At 51.7% G+C, this 18,908-nt stretch overlaps 1 protein-coding gene across 3 annotated transcripts in view; it reads right to left on the bottom strand.

Annotated features, from left to right (window-relative positions):
• The window catches only part of RASGRF1 (Ras protein specific guanine nucleotide releasing factor 1), a 102,524-nt gene that overhangs the window by 11,923 nt on the left and 71,693 nt on the right, over nt 1-18,908 (bottom strand). For 2 of the 3 annotated variants that reach the window (XM_043922500.1, XM_043922503.1), the window contains exons 18-24: nt 18,356-18,462; nt 17,824-17,936; nt 15,406-15,466; nt 11,486-11,589; nt 9,923-10,007; nt 5,726-5,923; nt 1,915-1,994 (exon numbers count right to left, since the gene is read on the bottom strand). In XM_043922500.1, coding sequence (XP_043778435.1) covers nt 1,915-1,994; nt 5,726-5,923; nt 9,923-10,007; nt 11,486-11,589; nt 15,406-15,466; nt 17,824-17,936; nt 18,356-18,462 — 748 coding nt within the window. Of the gene's footprint in view, nt 1-1,914; nt 1,995-2,679; nt 2,982-5,725; nt 5,924-9,922; nt 10,008-11,485; nt 11,590-15,405; nt 15,467-17,823; nt 17,937-18,355; nt 18,463-18,908 lie in introns of those variants that run through there. The other variant, XM_043922501.1, reaches the window with a different exon arrangement.

Consider the following 18,908-nt stretch of genomic DNA (forward strand, 5'->3'; position numbering starts at 1 on the left):
GGAGGCGGTGAGGCTGTGGTGGCGCTGGGCGAGGAAGCCATGTGAAGGAGGCGGATGGAGCAGCACCTGGGGGCGGACGGACGGACGGACGGACAGGTTGGTGAATGCGGGGGGCAGCTCCCCACAAGCACAGTCCACGGGGGCTCGCGGAGCCCGGGCGGAGAAGACACGGCCGGACAGCACAGATGGGTGGAACATCTGTCTGAGGACACAAACAAAGTGGAGATGATGGTCAAGGCGATGGGACACAGAGCCGGCACGAGGGACACACCAGGGATGACAGGAGAGAAATGAGAAAGGTGGACGGGGCTGGCAGGGTGGTGGTGTGGGGTGTTGAAGTCCCTGGAGGGGCTGGAGGTGTGACGGGTTCCATCCCCAGGTGCTGGGGGCTTTAGCGGGCCTGGTGTGGGCAGTGGTCATGGGGTCCCTCTTGGAAAGGAGGAGAGGCGCTCCCGGGCTCCATTGGAGCCAAGGCCCTGGGATCTCCCAGGCACTGGAAGGTCGAGCAAGTGGCCACCTAGGAACGGAGAGCAAGGGTGAGGGCCAGCCCAACAGGCCATGTGCTCGAGTGTCCAAGAGGAACACGGAGGCAGAGACTAGTGGAGGAACCCCAAGTGAGCATCTAACGAGAGTGACAGCAAACCCATGTTTCAGGTGGGTGTGCAGCCTCGGCATGTGACAAGGGGCCAAGTCACTGCTGCCCAAAGACAGCTGGCCTGGCCTCTCAGGCAAACCACAGGGCACCGGCTCGGGTCAAGGCCCGGCTCTGTCACCATTTCCCCCAATCCTCTGGCCAGCCACTAGCTCCTCAGTGTCCTCGTTTGGACAAACATCATGGGAGATTTTTGTCTCACAATGTGGTTCTCAGTGGGGGCAATTGTGCCTCCCTGAGGGTATCTGGCCATGTCTGGAGACCTTCCTGGTCCTCATAACTCGGCAGGGGTGAGAGGGACGGGGGCACTGGTACCATGCATAGAGGCCAGGGATGTTTGCATTCTTTCATGCACAGGACAGCCCTCACCACAAAAACTATCCTGGTCTGGGGACTTCCTTGGTGGTTGAGTGGTTAAGACTCCACACTTCCACTGCAGGTGGTGTGGTTTGATCCCTGGTCAGGGAACTAATATTCCACATGCCCCAAGACTGGGGAAAGAAAAGTAAAAGAATCTGCCTGCCAATGCAGGAGATGCAGGTTTAGTACCTGGGTTGGGAAGATCCCCTGGAGAAGGAAATGGAAACCCAGTATTCTTGCCTGGGAAATCTCATGAACAGAGGAGACTGGAGGGCCATAGTCCATGGGGTCAAAAAGAGTCAGACATGCCCGAGCTACTTAACAACAACAAAAGGACAAGAGGACCGAGGTTGAGAAGGTTCACCTCCTGGGCAGTGTTAACGGGGCCAGGGAAGTCACCAACTTTGCAAACTGTAAAGTGTCAATTATTAGTAAAATCGTATTTGTTTGATTCCAAGATGCCGTTGTCTATAAAATGCACTCTTGTTTTGATGACTAATTATCAGGTACAAAAAGGAAATGTAATCATATGAAATAAACGCATTGACTATGAGATGTAGCCTGACATCAGAAACGGTAAAATATAAAATAAAATGTACATTTTGGAATCAAGGAATCTGGCGCCTCTATAATTGCCATCACACCTACCACACTTCTCAAGACTATTCCTGTGTCTCTCTCTGGAAATGCCCAAACACCATGAGTTTTCTTTGGGAGATGATGGAGGACAAAGCTGACCTGCCCTGGGGGTCTGGGGATGTGTAGGGATTGGTCTTGTGGGCAGACAGATGGACAGACAGACAGACAGGCCTCCTGCTCTGGCCAGGTGAGGCACACGAACGCCACTGCAATGCAGTTCTATGATTTAAAAAATAATGGTGACAAAATGACACACAACTTACTTTTTCAGAGCTTCTCTCAGATTCTTAAATCTGCCCTCTGATGATACAAGCTTTTGGAGCTTGTCAATCAAAGCTTTAGTCTGGAAGGAATGAGAAGCATTTACTAGCACACAGCACAGATCAAAGCCTGCGGCTCTGGCCCACACTCCAGGGCCTTGTTCCATCTTGAGATGGGGCAGGGGGGTTCGGGGACTTCCTGGGTCTAGAAACTTGATCCTGAACTCGTGAGGAGGTGGACAAAGATCTTTGCTTTGTGTGCCCATGTTCATACATCTTTCAGAAACTGTGGGTGGGGCCAGGAGGGTCCAAGTGCTGGGGTCCTGAGATCTGGGTTGTTGGGAAGGATGTGATGGGTAACTCCAGACAGCCGGACCCAGAACAGGGCATCACTGATGTTTCACCATCATGACCTTTCTCATCACTGTACCCAAAGGATGTGACCATCTCCTCACACCTTCACTTTTATATATCAGGGGCACCACCCAAATTTAACAGGCTTCCCAGGTGGCACTAGTGGTAAAGAACCTGCCTGCCAATGCAGGAGACATAAGAAACTCAGGTTCGATCCCTGGGTAGGGAAGATTCCCTGGAGAAGGGCATGGCAACCCCACTCCAGTATTCTTGTCTGGAGAGTCCCATGGACAGAGAAGCCTGGTGGGCTACAGTCTATAGGGTTGCAAAGAGTCAGACAGGAGTGAAACGACTTAGCATGTGAATTTAATAAAAAAAAAAAAAGATAGTGAATAAACTTATCATCAAAGAAGAAAAGACCTTGATGGAGAAGAGTAAAGTCTGCAGCAGAGGGTCCTCTCTGCCAAACAACCAAGGAAGGCCCTGCCCACATATTAGGTGGAGCCACTCAGGTGGCTGGTGTTTGTCTTAAGGGTCCAGGTGGGTGCTGCGAAGCGTGTCCTGGGTTGAGCCTGGCTTTGTGCTTCTTCCCCTGCACGTCCTGGGGAAAGTCCCTCACCTCGGAGCTCCTCAGCGCCCTCATTTATAAAATGATGTGATGAGTAGTGACTTCCTTTCCAAGATCCAGAACATGGTTGAGAAATCGGGCCAGAGACCTGCCGGGCACCATAGGATTAATTTTTATATGAGAAACCTACCCACAGAAAACAATAAGCCAAGTCTTCATTCGGATGGAAGAAGAGATCAGTGTTGCTCTTCAAGGAGAGAGAATGGCAAAACACACCGTCCCTCTATGCTGGTCCCTCCATGTCAATTAGAAATGTGTCGCCTGGTTTGGACCAACCCTGCTCAAAGCAAAAATGTATTCTGGGTCTGATGAAAGAGACACATGCTAGGAAGGAAGAAGCCCCACCAGGCCAAGGGTGGATGATTCTGCTTTCAAGATGGCTGCTCTCAGATGCCCAGGCCAACCTCCACCCCAGGCTCCCAGCCACCCTCCTGCACTTGGCCTCTTTCCAGAGCTGTGCCCTCGCTTCCTCTTCTGTCCCCTCCACCTGCAGAGAAATGAGATGCTGCTGAGGCCAGATGTGGGGACTGAGGGTCAGAGCCCTTGGTGGGCTCTGTTGCCTCCATACTCAATACATCCATAGGCAAGTTCACACTCAACACACATCCAGAAAATGGAAGGGTGGGTCCAGATGTTCCTTAAGGGCAATGCTCATTCAGATAGTCCAGAATTGTGGTTGACACAGCAGTTACACACTCACATGGCTCCAGGTGAGGCATCACCATGCTCGTTGTCATTGTTTTTCAGTTGCTAAGTTGTGTCTGACTCTTTGCAACCCCATGGACTGCAGCATGCCAGGCTCCTGTGTCCTACACTATCTCCTGGAGTTTCTTATGTCCATTGGGTCATTGATGTTACCTAACCATCTCATCCTCTGCTGCCCCCTTCTCCTGCCCTCAATCTCTCCCAGCATCAGAGGCTTCTCCAATGAGTGAGCTCTTCACATCAGGTGGCCAAAGTATTGGAACTTCAGCTTCAGCATCAGTCCTTCCAATGAATATTTAGGGTTTATTTCCTTTAGGATTGACTGGTTTGATCTCCTTGCTGTCCAAGGGACTCTCAAGAGTCTTCTCCAGCACCACAATTTGAAAACATCAATTTTATGGTGCTCAGCCTTTTTTTGGTGCTAGTGGTAAAGAACCCACCTGCCAATGCAGGGGATGTAAGAGATGCAGGTTTGATCCCTGGGTTGGGAAGATCCCTTGGAGGAGGGCATGGCAACACACTCCGGAATTCTTGCCTGAAGAATTCCATGGACAGAGGAGCCTGGTGGCCTACAGTCCATGGGTCTCAAAGAGTCGGACACAATTGAGCACATGCACACACTGGCTGGCCCTATGTCTTGAATGACATCCTGGAGGCAGGCCAGATCACACACCTTGCCGTCTAACTGCCCTCAAGTTGCACTCTCCTAAGAGAATGGGAGACTTCAGGATGGTCTAGGCAATTCCCTCCCAACTCTACGACAAAGGTGATGTAGAGAATGAAGCCAAAAAATTCCCAAACCCCCAGTGGGATGGGAAAACAAAGCCTGGTCAGAGGGCCTCTAGAAAAGATGACATCATTCTGATGGAACAGGGCAGAAGAAGAAAGATGCTGACCTGAAATGGGTCACTTGGACTCTGCCCATAGCCATGTTTGAACCTCGACAGACTGAACAGCCTAGGTGACCTGGAGGTTCTATGGCAGCCTCGCTCAACCTCAGACTCCAAGAGTTCACGAGGTGAACAGATGTGGCCTGCTTCCCTGAGCTCCTGCACTGCCAGCCCCTGTTCTTCCACTCACAAGGGCGGCATCTTTCAGCTTTTGTCCTGAGCCCGGCATCCCTGTGTGCTAAGAAGCAAGTGGCCCAGCCTCACTGGGTGAGGTGTGGATGGTAGGGGTGCTCTGCAGTCCTGCTGTCATCTGGAGCTGGAGTGACTGGTTGGCAGTGGAAGGGCAGCAGAGATGTCCCAGGATACCCTGAGTCTGGCTGTTTATCTAAAGAGGAGGGATTTATGGACCTGCTGCCTCCCTGGGGCATGGAATCATGAGCTGTCATTGGCATTAGAAGAGTAGTGAGGAGTGGGTGATGAACAGAACCATGAGGGGACACAGCATGCTAGTTCAGAATGGCCCAGATGAAGCAGGCTCCTTGGAGACCCTGGGCCCCACACAGCTCACCTGGCTGTAAGACCAGACACTATATTACTGATGCCTTTGGAGGCATCCCCTGACCCCTGGTGGTCCCTGTCCAGCTTTCAGGGACATCCAGTGCACCTAGGAGGTGGCCCAAATGCCTCCTCTCAGGAGAGCTGTCTCCTCATGACCCCAGGGCATAGAGCTTTACTCCTGAGGAAGACACTGCCTTATGGTTTTTCAGAATCAGGTTCTGAGTGAATAACTGTTAAGTTCATTTATAAGATCAGCAACTGTCTAATGGGTAACAGGGACAAGTTAACTCTCTCGGGGCCAGAAGGGCTGTGAAATCAAAGTCTGAGGAGAGGACTTGCAGGATCATCTGACCACCATCTTGGTAACCTGCAGGATTGGACTGAGATCCCCCAAAAGTCACCACTCCTTTGTCCCAACTCAAGGATCAGCATGTTGGGAGCAACAATTACTGTCATATGTCCCACTCTGAGGTACTGACTATTCAAGTGGGAATTAAAGTCCCACAAAGTGCTACTGCCACACTGTGGGCCTGATATCTGGTCTCAGGTGAAACGGGAGACGAGTTCTCTAGTTTACCTGAAGTGTTGGCCCTCACCCTGTCCTTCATCCGCCTATGAATGGTGGCAGTCTCTGGTCTCCCTGCCCCAGCCCCAGCCCAGCCCACCTTCCTGCTGGTACCTGCTTAGAGACTTTAAGCCACGTCTTTTTCAGCCGGAAGATTGCGCTCCGGTTCATGGACGAGGTGATCTCCAAAACAGCATTATAGTTGTGTAAGCATCGGCATATGTCGGCCACGGCCACCCACTTCTCGATGGTGCTCACCCTAGCGTTGATGTCCTCGTTGCGGACGATTTCTGAAGCGATCAAGTTACTGATCTTTAAGCCCATGCAATAGGACAAGAGAAAAAAGTAAAGGGAATAAGTACTGTAAAGATGATAAATCACCATTATTTGCAGATAAAATGATTGAAAATTCCCAGAAGAATGAATTGGAAAACTGCTAGAATAACCAACAGAGCTCATCAGCTCATCAGCTGTTTAAAGATTCAGTATACAAAAATAACTTTTAAAAATATAGTAGCAATACCAAATTGGGCTCCAAAATCACTGCAGATGGTGACTGCAGCCATGAGATTAATAGAGGCTTGCTCTTTGTAAATAAAGCTATGACAAACCTAGACAGCATATTAAAAAGCAGAGATATCACTTTGAGGACAAAGGTCTGTATAGTCACAGCTATGGTTTCCCCCATAGTCATGTACATATAGGAGAGTTGGACCATAAAGAAGGCTGACTGCTGAAGAACTGATGCTTTCAAATTGTGCTGGAGAAGCCTCTTGAGAGTCCCTTGGACAGCAAGGAGATCAAACCATTCAATCCTAAAGAAAATCAACACTGACTCTGGAAGGACTGATGCTGAAGCTGAAACTCCAATACTTTGGCCACCTTATGTGAAGAACTGACTTACTGGAAAAGACCCTGATGTGGGGAAAAGATTGACAGCAGAAGGAGAAGGGGCCAGCAGAGGATGAGATGTTTGGATGGTATCACCGACTCAATGGACATGAGTTTGAGCAAACTCTGGGAGAGTGGAAGTCAGGGAAGCCTGATGTGCAGCAGTCCTTGGGATTGCAAAGAGTTGGACACCACTGAGTGACTGAACAACAGCACCAATTAGAAAATACAATGAAAAAGACATCACCTTCAAAATACCAGTGGGAATCTGTAAATTACCTGGAAACTTTAATGAGAACTATGTAGGATGCTCCATGAAAAATAAAGTTGTCAAAGATAATAAGAGGATTGATTAAGGAAGAAAAGGATTAGAGTTCAAAATGGGAATGTAAATACGTCTTTTTTCAAAACTAACAAGCACGTTTAATGCAATCCTATAAAACATGCAATGGGAGTTATCTTGAAAGTCTGACAAAGTGATTCTAAAGTTTATCTGGAAGAACAGTTAACAAGAGTGAATGTCTGAGGGAATCTCCCACCATACAATTAAAGCTTGGAGAAGATACACACTTTGGGGCAACCCTTGTCTCGTTCACATATCCAAGGACTCCTCTACCCTGCCTCCAAAGCAAATAATCACACATACACAAACAAACTAAATGCGGGCTGGACTTGGAGCAGCCAGGGGTTGGGGAGGTGGTGGAAGCTGGAGCTCAAACATCAGAGAACTAGAACTGCAAGGAACTGGGGCAGCAGGAAATACTGGCCTTGCCTGTACATTTCTTTGCATTTCCTTTGAGTCTACAATTGTTTTAAAATAAAAAGTACAAAAAACATGACTTGTTATTAAAAAATAAAGAGGACACTTATAGATGAATATAAATTATAGGGCTCTACCACCCAGAAATATTCTTTAGAAAAATTTCTAAAGGACATACATAAATAAGAATCAGTTATAAAATGATGTAAGAATGGAAAACTACTGAAGTGAATCAGGAAGGAATGATAGCACAAAATAGCACACATATTATAAGCCTTAATTAAACGGAAATTTTTTTCCATAAGGAAAATACTGAATTCAAAACAGTTTTACACGTTATGTAATTTTTTAAAAAAGGAATAGATTAGTCAAATTTTCCAGAGAAGAGAGAATGAAGGAATACTTGCTAGTTTATTCTATGAAGCTAGTATAATCTTGATACCAACACCAGATAAAGATAACCTTAAAAGAAGGAAAAAGTACACATTCTTTTGTTTAATATAATATGACTATGTTAGATTTGTCCATGGAATGCAAGGGTGTTGACTATTAGAGAAAAATCTATAACTGTCATTCATCACATCAATAGACTGAAAGGAGAAAAGCCATATGACCATCTCAATAGATGCAGAAGAATGTTGATACAATGCAATACTTATTTATGGTAAAAACCATTATTAGCAAACAAGGAATAAGAAAAAGAATTTCCTTAACTTGATAAACAAACAAATTTTATCCTAAATGGGGAAATATTAGAAGCACTCTTTAAGGTGGTTCAGATGGTAAAGAATCTGTCTTCGATGTGGCAGACCCGGGTTCAATCCCTGGGTCAGGAAGATCACCTGGAGAAGGGAATGGTTACCCACTCCAGTATTCTTGCCTGGAGAATTCCATGGACAGAGGAGCCTTATGGGCTACAGTCCATGGGGTGGCAAAGAGTTGGACATGACTGAGTGACTAACACTGATAGAGATTAAAACCAAGAACAAGACTCACTATTACCATCTCTGTTGAAGACTGTGGTCCGGGGGCCAGGTCTAGAGGCACCCAGAGTGCAAGTGCATGCACCTGAAGGTGAGAAGTTCCTTAAATTTGTCCCTGAGCACTTCATTTGACTCATACCAGTTTCAGCCCTGATCCTGGAGATTCCAGCCAGTACCATTCAATAACACCAAGAAGACTTCCCTGGTGGTCCAGTGGTTGAGAATCTGCCTGCCAATGCAGGGGACACAGTTTCGATCTCTGGTCTGGAAACAGCCCACATGCCACTGGGCAAAGAAGGCCATGTGCCACAACTCCTGAGTCCAAGCTCTAGAGCCCGTGCTTTGCAACAAGAGAAGCCTATGCACCACTACAAAGAATAGCCCTCATTCTCACTCCAACTAGAGAAAGCCAGGGTGCAGCAACCAAGACCCAATGAGGCCAAAATAAGTAAATTAAATAAAATTTTAAAAATTTAAAAGAAGATTTGTTTTAAAAGGTAAGACAAAGAATTAAGGCCAATAGGGCTGGAACCCAGCAAAGACAAAACCAAACCAAACCCTGTGTCAGGGAGAGATTAAGAACCAGAGTTTCAGGCCATGATTATCACCATCAAAGGGGCACCCCTTCTGTGCACCTGAAAAAAAAGGTGAATTTTTAACAGAGATGGCCACACGCCAGGTGGTGATGACGGCAGTCCTCCGCAGGAGGTGGATTGTGTGGGTTCAAAGTGGGCTCTCCTGCTGATGACTGGGGATGAAATTTAACCTCCTCAAACCTTAGTTTCTTCATCCATAACAGAGAATAAGATGAGGCTGATGAAATCCTGAGCACAGTGCCTTGCAGGTAGTCAACATGTAATAAGTGCTCACTCCATCGTCTCGTCCTTCACTTACTTGAGTCCTGGGCACACAGTGGGGGGGGGGGGGGGGGGGAAGAGGGACTTTTTTGCTGCCTCCTGCTGTGGTTAGAGTTGTGAGTCAGGTGTGGTCAGACTCAGGCCTCGTGTGTGTTTCCTGAAGGCCCCGTCCACTTCATCACGTCCTCTCTCCTGCCACACATGCTGCTTTCCACTCTGCAGCTGTGTTTGTGACAGGGCTCCTTCTCCGAGCTCCGAAGCCTGGATTGTCTGTGTTTCCTCCCGGGATGAGGGTGCGCCCCTGGCTGTGGTTGGCGTCATGTGGCTTTGACCAGGCAGTCAGGACAAGTGGGATCATGCGCTCCCACTTCCAGCCATCAAAGGCTCTTGTGTTGATGATTAAATGCAAAGGAATGAAGATGCTAAGTGCAGACGCCCTTGAGGTTGTCACGAGGCCAGGAGTGGACGGGTCCCTGTGGTTCAAGCGCTGGAACTAGCACAGATGTGGGGAAATCAGGAAGGGATATTTTCCCCAGGACTGGGGCTTTGCAGGGGAGGAAGGCCATGAGCTACCAGACATAGGTTAGGAGACCTCAGGCATTTGCCTTTCAGAGTCTTGGTGTCTTCATATCTAAAGGGTGATGACAGCCCCATCTTTTGGGATGAGTGTAAACTTTGAAAGAAATTATTTTGCATATAATTCACAGGCTCAGAGAGGACACAGCTGCTATGGATCCAGCAGGTGTACAGCCTGTTCTGAGGGTCCCACCAAAGAGAAACCTGCAGAAAAAGGCACTGCACCCCCCACCCCTATACTCACATCATTGAAATGCTTAGTGGTTTTCATGATATAAGGGGTCCTCTCATTCTTTTCCAGTTTCATCCACCCTTGTCCGAAGAACTCCCTGTAGGAAGTAAGGGAGAAACCCAGAGTGGGTGGGGTTAGGTTTGTTCTTACTGATTTCTCTTCTGAGTTCTCTGCTTTTTGAAGTGGTCATTACTGGGAAGTGACTTTCTGCAGAGCCTTTGAGAGGAGGGGACCCTGGGGTCAGGTCTAGCTGTGCCCCATATCAGCTGTGTGGCTCTGGCTAAGCCCCTGGAGCCTCAGTTTCCTCATCTGTGAGATGGGAATAATGACAATACTCTTACAGGGTCATGGAGAGGCCGAACTGAGATTTGGTGCTGAGAGCACGTCAGGTCTGGTTTTGGATCTTGCTTCTGACAGGGAAAACCCTCCATTTTAAAGTCACACTGCAGACTTTGGTCTGCAGAACAGGAAGGACAGAAGGCCACAGAAAGGGCCAGACAGACAGATAAAGGTGCCTACAAGCCATGCCACAGCGTGTTCTGGGAATGGCGACCTCACAGGACCACAGGCTGTCCAGGCCTCCAGGACAAGCTCCTTATTTGACAGTGACCGTGACAGAGTTCCATGGGCAAGAGTGAGCAGTAACTACTGCCTCTACGCCTGGGAGATGTGGCAGGTTTATAAAAGGCTGACACTCCACAACCAGCAGGGGCAGCACCCGTGTCAGAGGGGGCCTCTGTGTGTGTCCGGTGGGGCTACCTTTCTAGAAGGCAGAGATCCGGAGTCCTGAGATGATTTATGACCTCAGAATTGGTGACTCCAATTTCAGGAAACCATTCTAGGACACTTGTCAGAAACCCAGAGATACATTTAGTTATGAAGAGGCTTTTTGACCTCCACCTTTAAGTATAAAAGTGAAATCTGAAAACAACCTCAAGGCTTGGTGCACTGCTAGGGATACAGTGTACTTAGTAAAGGTGGTGTTCACAGATACCATTTTGGCACAGGGGCAGATGAAGAAAAGGTGATATAAATCATGTAGGTGGTACAGTTACGACTACCTGGGAGTGACTGACTACAGGCCAGAGGAGGTATTGATCAGGCCTTGGGGCTTCTTCAAAGGCCAGAGCTGTCCCCAGAGTCCATTCTTGCACATGCATACACACAGACACATATACATGCGTGTGCACACATTTGCTCACACGTACATACGTGCACATATGTGAACACATACTCTTTCTAGACCTCCAGAAAAGGAGTACGGAGTTAGAGATGCTTCTGGAAAACTGTGTGTGTGTATCCATGTGTACGTGTGTGTGCGTGTGTGCATGTGTATGTGTGCGTGTGTGCAGATGTGTGTGCGTGCACAGGTGCAGTTGGTAGGGAAGGAGGGAGCCTGGAGACAGGAAGGGACAGGAATCCTTCATCATCCCTGCCGGCACATGCATTTATGCTTCTCTCTGTGGAGCATCAACCATGCAGCTCTGGAAATCTAGCGCACATGCTTCAGGAGGGGGACTCAGCTGTGATGGTGCCTGAGGAGGAAGGCGGGGGCTGGAACCCATGCCCACTCACTCATAAGGGATCTTCTTGAAGACGAGGTGGTCCAGCAGGGTCAGTTGCTCCGCAATCTCCAGGGCTGAGTGGTTTTCAAAGGGCTCGGCCTTCACGCCTTCAGCCTGAGAGGAGCAAGGTCCCAGTCAGGCCCGCGAGGGGCCCCTTCTGGCTTTGGAGCCCCTTCCTAGAGGGAACATCCATCTCGATTCTGGTAAGTGGGAGGGTGAGGCGTGACTGGGGAGGCTCCCCCTCCCTGGGAGACTGGCCAGCAGGGGACGGTGGGAGCTGGGAACCATCATCTGCTGTGCCCCGTCTGTGTGTGTGCGTGTGTGTGTGTGTCTGCAGGCCTGTGCTGCGCTTCAGTCACTCATGAGGTCATCCTTACGCCAACACACGGGTGAGACCACAAAGGCGTCTGGAGGTTAATGACTAGCCCAAGGCGCTCAGCCAGGTTGATGGGGACAGAGCCCAGGCCGTCTGATTCAGGCTGGAACCTGTTTCTTCCTTTGGGTCCTGTCTGTCCACACCTGCTTCACAGAACTTCCTTTTAAATTTCCTTAGGGGAGGACTCACAGGTGCAATGACCTCCTGTACCCCCGACCCATGTCCACAACACAGCTGCCTGCCTTTGTCCTGGGTACAAGTCCCTGCCCCAGGGCCACAATGGACACCACGTTTAAAGGTGACCACTCCCCAAGCCCTCGACTGGGGAAATCTTCAGGAAGCACTCTAGGGAAGCGATGTCCCCATGGCTGGGATCAGACAAGAGGAGGCCTGCGGCCCAGAGGCCTCTGGGAAAGTCTGGTGGATCCGGAAAGGGTAACTGGGCTCTCATGGGAGGAGAGTCAGGAACATGGATGCCCCTGCTCCCCTCCTGGGTGCCGACTGGGCTGTATAGGAGGAGACAGCTAGCTACCCCACCCAGAGGGCCCAGCCAGTAGCATTAATGACAAGGAAAGCGGGGGTGACCCCGTGTCAGGGGAACAAGCCTCCATCCTGGACGGAGTCTTCCTGCCTACTTCTCAGCAAACGGTCATTGAGAACCGCCCAGGCAGATCCTTGTGAGAAGAAAAGACCAGAAAACACAGTCCTGGCTTTAGGAGCTGCAGGCACAGGCTCAGAGCAGGGATAGAGTGTGGGCAAGTTGAGGAAAGAGCTCCTACTGCAGTCTGTGTGTGGTGTGTGTGACATTGTGTGTGTATGTGTGTGGTGTGTACATGTGTGTGATGTGCACATGGTGTGTGTGTGGTATGTACGTGTGTGTTCATGGTGTGTATGGAGTGTACATGGTGTGGCGTGTACTCGTGCATGATGTGTATGTGTGCATGGTGTGTGTACATGTGTACTGTGTACATGTGTGTGGTGTGTACATGTGTGTGGTGTGTATGTGTACATGTGTGTGTGGGGTGTGTGTGCGGGTGGTGGGCATCCATGTACTCCCCCCAACAGAGTCGCCCTGGGCCAGGCATGGTCTGGGCAGAAGTCCAGATACAGGAGCCTGGGTGTGGGGACACGATGCCATCAGGAATGACAGATCTCAGGAAGGCAGTGGAGACGTGGGGATGAAAGTGGCATGGGCCACCTGGGATGCTCAGGACCCTCATGAGGAGGAGCCCCCAGCCTCTGAAGCAGGGGCGACAGGCAACCAGCACAGCCCGCCCTGAAGGCCCAGGCTTGTCCTGGGGTGAGGCCGTGAGCTGGGGTGGGTGCCCAGGGCATGGACACCTGAGGAATGGGCCTGGCTTGGAGGCGCGCTGCCCAGGAGGAGCTGGCCGGCCCCCAGGAGGGGCAGGGCCTGGAGCAGAGGCCTGTGAGCATCGTCACAAGAAGCCCCACTGCTCTCTGGAGGGCCCTGGGACCTCCTCCAGACTGGACGTGCCCCACGCAGGCCCTCAGATTCTGGGAACCACGTCAGGGTTGCAGGAGGGGAGCTGGGGGTGCAGCTGGGTGGGCGGCCGGCCCTTTGTTCTTGAAGAGACTTGGCTACACATGAAGTTGGAACGAGGGCCCTCAGGCTCTTGACGGGTGAACGTTCCGGTCAGGCCCCTATTGGGAAACACAAGCAGTGTGGCTGCTGCCTGAGTGTCCTGGCCGGGGTCCTTGGGCGGGTGCCTGGGGCACAGCCCTGTAGCACTGCTCTTGAGGTTGGGGTGCAGGCAGGGCGCCAGCTGCCCCACGGATGGCTGTCCCCACCCCCAGGGCCAAGAGAACCCACTCTAAGAGTCAGGAGCGGGGATGGGAGGGAAGCAGTGGGTGCAGGACTCAGAGGCCTGAGTCTTCCCATTAGCTACTCTGAACAGGCTGGATATCACTCAGTCTGATGAGTGGGCCTCCACCTCCGGGGAGGTCAAAGGTGGCCCTGAGCTTCCTTGATCGCAGTGAAGGGCAAAAGGGGCCCAGAGGGGGCCCAGCCAGGTCCTGGAAGCACATAGACCATCATCCCTTCCACCGCATGGAACCCTGCCTCGAGCTCTGCCCGGGGTCCCCTCACTGCCGGGCAGGTGGCCACCTACCATGACCTGGCCACCTACCACCTCCCCCTGCTTCAGTTGCCTCATCTGGAAGATGGGGATAAAGATACAGATCCACAGCACTATTGAGAAGAGTCCTTAAGACTCTGGCACACAGTGGGGAGCCTGTCCACACCAGGCTTGACTTCTTACCCTCCTCCTTCCAGGGACAGGGTGAGCAGAGACAGAGGCGGCTGGTTAGGGGAGAGATGAAAGCAGAAGATGAAGAAAACAGAGGAGTTGGTGTTACCGGTTGAATCTCCCTCCCCAAAAGATAAGGTAAGTCCCCTATATATGAACCTTCAAGCTGTGAACTTTCAAAGAGGTGAACATGTGTTCGCAGGTCCAGTCGTGTGAGTTAGTTCACGTGTCTGGTGTACACTATCACATGCGTGCATCCTACAAGTGGTTGTGCTGTGTGTGTTTACTGTGCAGTCCTATATAGAGGACAGCAGGGCAGTGTCTTTATTTCAAGTCCAGGATGTCCAGAAGCAAGCAAACAAGCAGAGGTGAGGAAGCTGGTACTACTGTACTTTTCAGGGTACTGTACTGTAAGATTAAAACGGTCTTCTTTAATTTTGTATTTGTTTCTTACGTATCATTTGTGTGAAAAGTATTATAAACCTATGACCTACAGTACTATATAGCTGACTGTGTTAGTCGGGTACCTAGGCTGACTTTGTTGGATTCATGAACAAGTTGGACTTAGGAGCATGCTCACAGAACTCTTTTGTATGTAGGGGACATACTGTATGTTGAAGTCCTCAACCCTGGGACCTGTGACCATGAACTTACTGGATATAAGGCCTTCAGAGATGTACTCAGGTATGATGGGGTCACTAGAGGGGGCCCTCATCCAGTATGTTGTTACTGTTGGTCAGTTGCTCAGTCATATCTGACTCTTTAACACCCCATGAACTGTAGCACACCAGGCTTCCCAGTCTGCCACTATCTCCCTGAGTTTGTTCAAGTTCATGTCCGTTGAGTCGGTGATGCTATCTAACCATCTTGGTGTCTTTCTAAGAAGGGGAAATTTGGACATAGGGCCGACACACACAGAGGGAAGAGGACGTGGAGACAGCTGGGGAGGAAATGGCCATGTGATAACCGAGGCAGAGACTGGTGATCCTCTGTTATGAGCCAGGGAATGCCCAGGGCCACCAGACATGGAACAGGCCCAAAAAGACCCTCCCCTGGAACCTCCAGATGGAGCATGGGCCCAGCAACACCTCAATTCCAGACTTCTGGCCTCCAGAACTATGCGAGATGAAAATTCTGCTGTTTTAAGTGCCCCATTAGGGGAGCTCCAGGAACCAATACAGGGGATGACTGAGCTCCACTGGGGGGTCTTGGGGGTGGGATCCTGGGAGCCAGGTGGCCAGGGAAGGACAGACTTGGCCAGCGAGCGAGAGGGCAGGCCTGGCTCACCATCTGTGTGATCTCCTCCAGTGTGATCTGGTTGTCACCCGGGTCATCCTGGGTCAGAGTCCTGGGGGGTGAGAGGGAATGATGAGCCCCGAGAAGCTGGTGACACCCCTTGCCTTCAGGCAGTCCCCTTCCTGCCCCCACACGCAACCCGCCTCTGTCTCTGATCTGCCATTTCCAAGGCCAGGAGCCCCCTTGCCCCTCTCTTGTCATTGATGTCTTCAATGATTCAGCTCCTTGACCCTCCTGGATGGGTGAGGCCCCCTCCTGGGGCTCCCTCAGCTCCTAGGCTTCCTGTGGTCTCAGCCCTAGGCTCCCCAGCTGGGAACGGCCATGCCTGTGCCTGGTCCACTCCTCCAAATCCACCAGGAGCCTCTGAAAGCAGGCTGGTGTCCCTTTTGTTCCTGTAGCTCAGGTACCTGGGGCTGGGCTTGGCATGTGGCCGATGCACCGGCCGGTGGGGTGATGGGACGAATGAGTGGAAGGAGCTTCAGGCTGGAGCATCAGAGAGGCCAGAGGTGCTGGGGAGCCTTCCAGACAGGGCAGGGGGAACAGGGGAAAGCAGCAAGGTGGTGGTCAAAGGCCCAGAGGTGGGAGGCCATTCACAGCGACTGAGCAGTGGGTCCTGAACACTGGTGTGGATGAGGGCAGAGCTCCTGCGTCAGGCCAAAATGCTGAGCCCTCACTCTGACAGCAATCGTGAGTCTGGGGGACGGGGCCAAAGAGCCAGGCCATGGCTGGGGGACAGTGTGGAGGCCATAGGGCCTGGCTGAACCACCCACACTCTCCCTCCAAGGAAGCAGACCCACAGCTGGGGCTCTCTGGGTCCACCATCCACACCAGGGCCCACTTGACTCCCTGCATTCAGCAGCAGTCCAAACAAGCTCCCTGTCCGAGGGTCACTTGACCTGACTTGACCCGTAGACCTAAGGTCTAGCACAGTCCTGCACGTCTCCTAGGATGAGAAGGAAGGGCATGGAGGACCTGGGGGCTGACTGTGTGTGTGCACGTGTGTGTGTGTGTGTGTCTAGGCAGTGGGTATGGCAGGGAGGGTGGTCTGGAAGCGATGCTAGGATGTGGAGCCTGCAGGAATTATGGGCCTGTAGCCCGGGCCTCAGGAAAGCAAACTGGATGGTCTGGCTGGAGGAAGCCTGGAGACTGGGTTGTCAGCCAGAAAGTGGATGCAAGTCTATGACCACGGGGCAGGGAGAGAAAGCTGAAGCCAGACAGGAAGTGAGGTCGGGAGGCCTAACCCTGAGTCCAGGCACCTGGGCAGGGCCAGAAGGCAGCCTGAGTCAGCAGGGGTGGGCGGTGGGTGGACCAGGGCCTGCGTCTGACACCCCTGAGACCTGCAGAGGTGATCTCACCGCAGCCTCACCACAACCCTGGAAGTGGGTGTTGTTCACCCATTTTACAGAGGCGGAAAAACGAGGTTCACAGACAGGACTTGCCTGAGGTCACACAGTGCATCACTCAGCCAGCAGGGCTTGGATATGTGCCGCCTGACCTCTGACCTCTGCCAGGAGAGGCCCAATCTGGCACAGGAGGAAAAAGGATAGGTCTGGGGACAATTTAATTCAATTCGACCATATTCCCTGGAGCACCTGGAGACAGGCTTGCCAGTGCAATTGGACAAAGCCCTCCTCCATGACAGTATGTTCTTTTAACAAAATTTTGCATTTTAGATTTTTTTTTTATTTCAAAATTTTTATCGGGATACATTTGGGTTACTTTCTGCTGTACAGCAAAGTGAATCTGCTATATGCATACACATATCCCCCCTTTTTTGGATTTACTTCCCATTTAGTTGAATTGGGAATGTTCTTTAAGCTGCCCCCTGTGGAGGCACCAGCTCCCTGTGGCTCATGTGACTCAGGAACTAGAGTTTAAATTGTATTTAATCTTAAATATTTATTTTTATTTATTTGGCTGTGCCAGGTCTTAGTTGAGGCACATGGGATCTTTAGTTTTGGCATGTGGGATCTAGTTCCCCGACCAGGGGAACTGCATTGGCCGCCCCCCTGCCACCCTGTCTTAGCCACTGGACCTCCATGGAAGTCCCTATTTAATTAATTTAGATTTAACACCCATACATCACTAGTGGCTATCACACAGGTCAGTGTGGAATAGCTGGGTATCAGCAGTGGGTATGGATGGGGAAGCAGGCACCATTCTTGTCTTCAGGTCTGAGGTGGGTAGGTAGAGGGGAGGACACACATGGAAAAGCCACTCCAGATCCTGGTTGCAGGGGTGTTGTCCAGCCCCCAGGCTGCCCAGGGCTCTGAGATCCTCCCAGAGCAACGGCCTGAGACAGTCCTCTGGTCTGGGGAGGGCCCTCCTCCCCCTTGCCCCCCGCCTCTGGCTGGCCGTGCGCAGGCAGAGGGCAGGGCCCCCGTTCAGTAGGCTGTCCCCAGCCCCCACCTGATGATGTTGGCTGCAGCCTTCCGCTCCTGGGTCAGGAGCTCTGGGTCATGCATGACCTCCTCCAGGAAGCTGATGACCTTGCATTTGAGCTCGTCGTTGGTCTCAAAGTCCTGCAGGGAAGACAGGAGGGCAGCTCTGGCTACTGTTCCAGCTGCCCTGAGGTGGTCCCTGCCTGGCCAGGGCGGAAGGATGCAGGGTCTGCCCACTCAGGCTTCCTGCCTCATCTCCCTCTTCCCCAGCTGCCTGCCAGGCATCAGTGGAGCCGACTGATCTGGAGGTAAAAGGCGCTGTAAGGTCAAGGAGCATCCCTTGATTGCTACAGCCCTAAGCCAGGCCCTGGGAGGTAGCCTTGATGTAGACAGAGGTGGAGAGCAGAGGCCCCTTGTCCCCTTGGAATGTCCTAGGTCCCCTTGTAGGGGATCTGAGCAGGCCCTCCCGAGAATATCAGGGCAGCTGGTTCCTGGGTCAATGATCTTGGGTCCCCAGCAGCTCGCCTGGATTGTGGGGCATCCCTGGGGGTCCCACCCACCTGAGAATGCTTGGACACCCAGTGTCGGAGCACGTTCAGGACGCGGTTGGTGGCTGCTCTGCGAATCACAAATTCCTTGTCTCCGTTTCTCTGGTCGGGGGGGAAGCCTGACACACAGGTGACAGAGAGGGGAGAGGGTAGTGAGGATAAGACACCCCAGATCTGGGGGAGCCGGGGGAAGGACAGGGGTGCTCTAGGTGGGGGATGAGAAAAATATCTGACAACCAGCCCAGGTTCTGACCAAGGAGTCCGGATGGCTCAACTTCCTGTGGACACAGTCCATACAGGCCCGCTTCTCCCGGACCTCTGCAGCTTTCAGGGGCCGCTGGAGGATTCTGGCGGCCTCTACTCCACCATGAAAGTGGGAGACAGAGCAGGTGGCCGAGCATCCGTCAGGCAGTGGGCTTGACTCCAAGCAAAGGTTTGCCAAGTCTCAGAGCAGATGGGTGGGGAGGAAGGGGCCCCCAGGCAGGAGGCTCAGCACTGCCAGGGCCTGGGGCAGCAGGCACTCCATATCAGAAGGGGGACAAGCCCCTGGGGTGGTGCTGTCATC

This window comes from Cervus elaphus, chromosome 13, assembly GCF_910594005.1.
Source record: "Cervus elaphus chromosome 13, mCerEla1.1, whole genome shotgun sequence".
Lineage (NCBI taxonomy): Eukaryota > Metazoa > Chordata > Mammalia > Artiodactyla > Cervidae > Cervus > Cervus elaphus.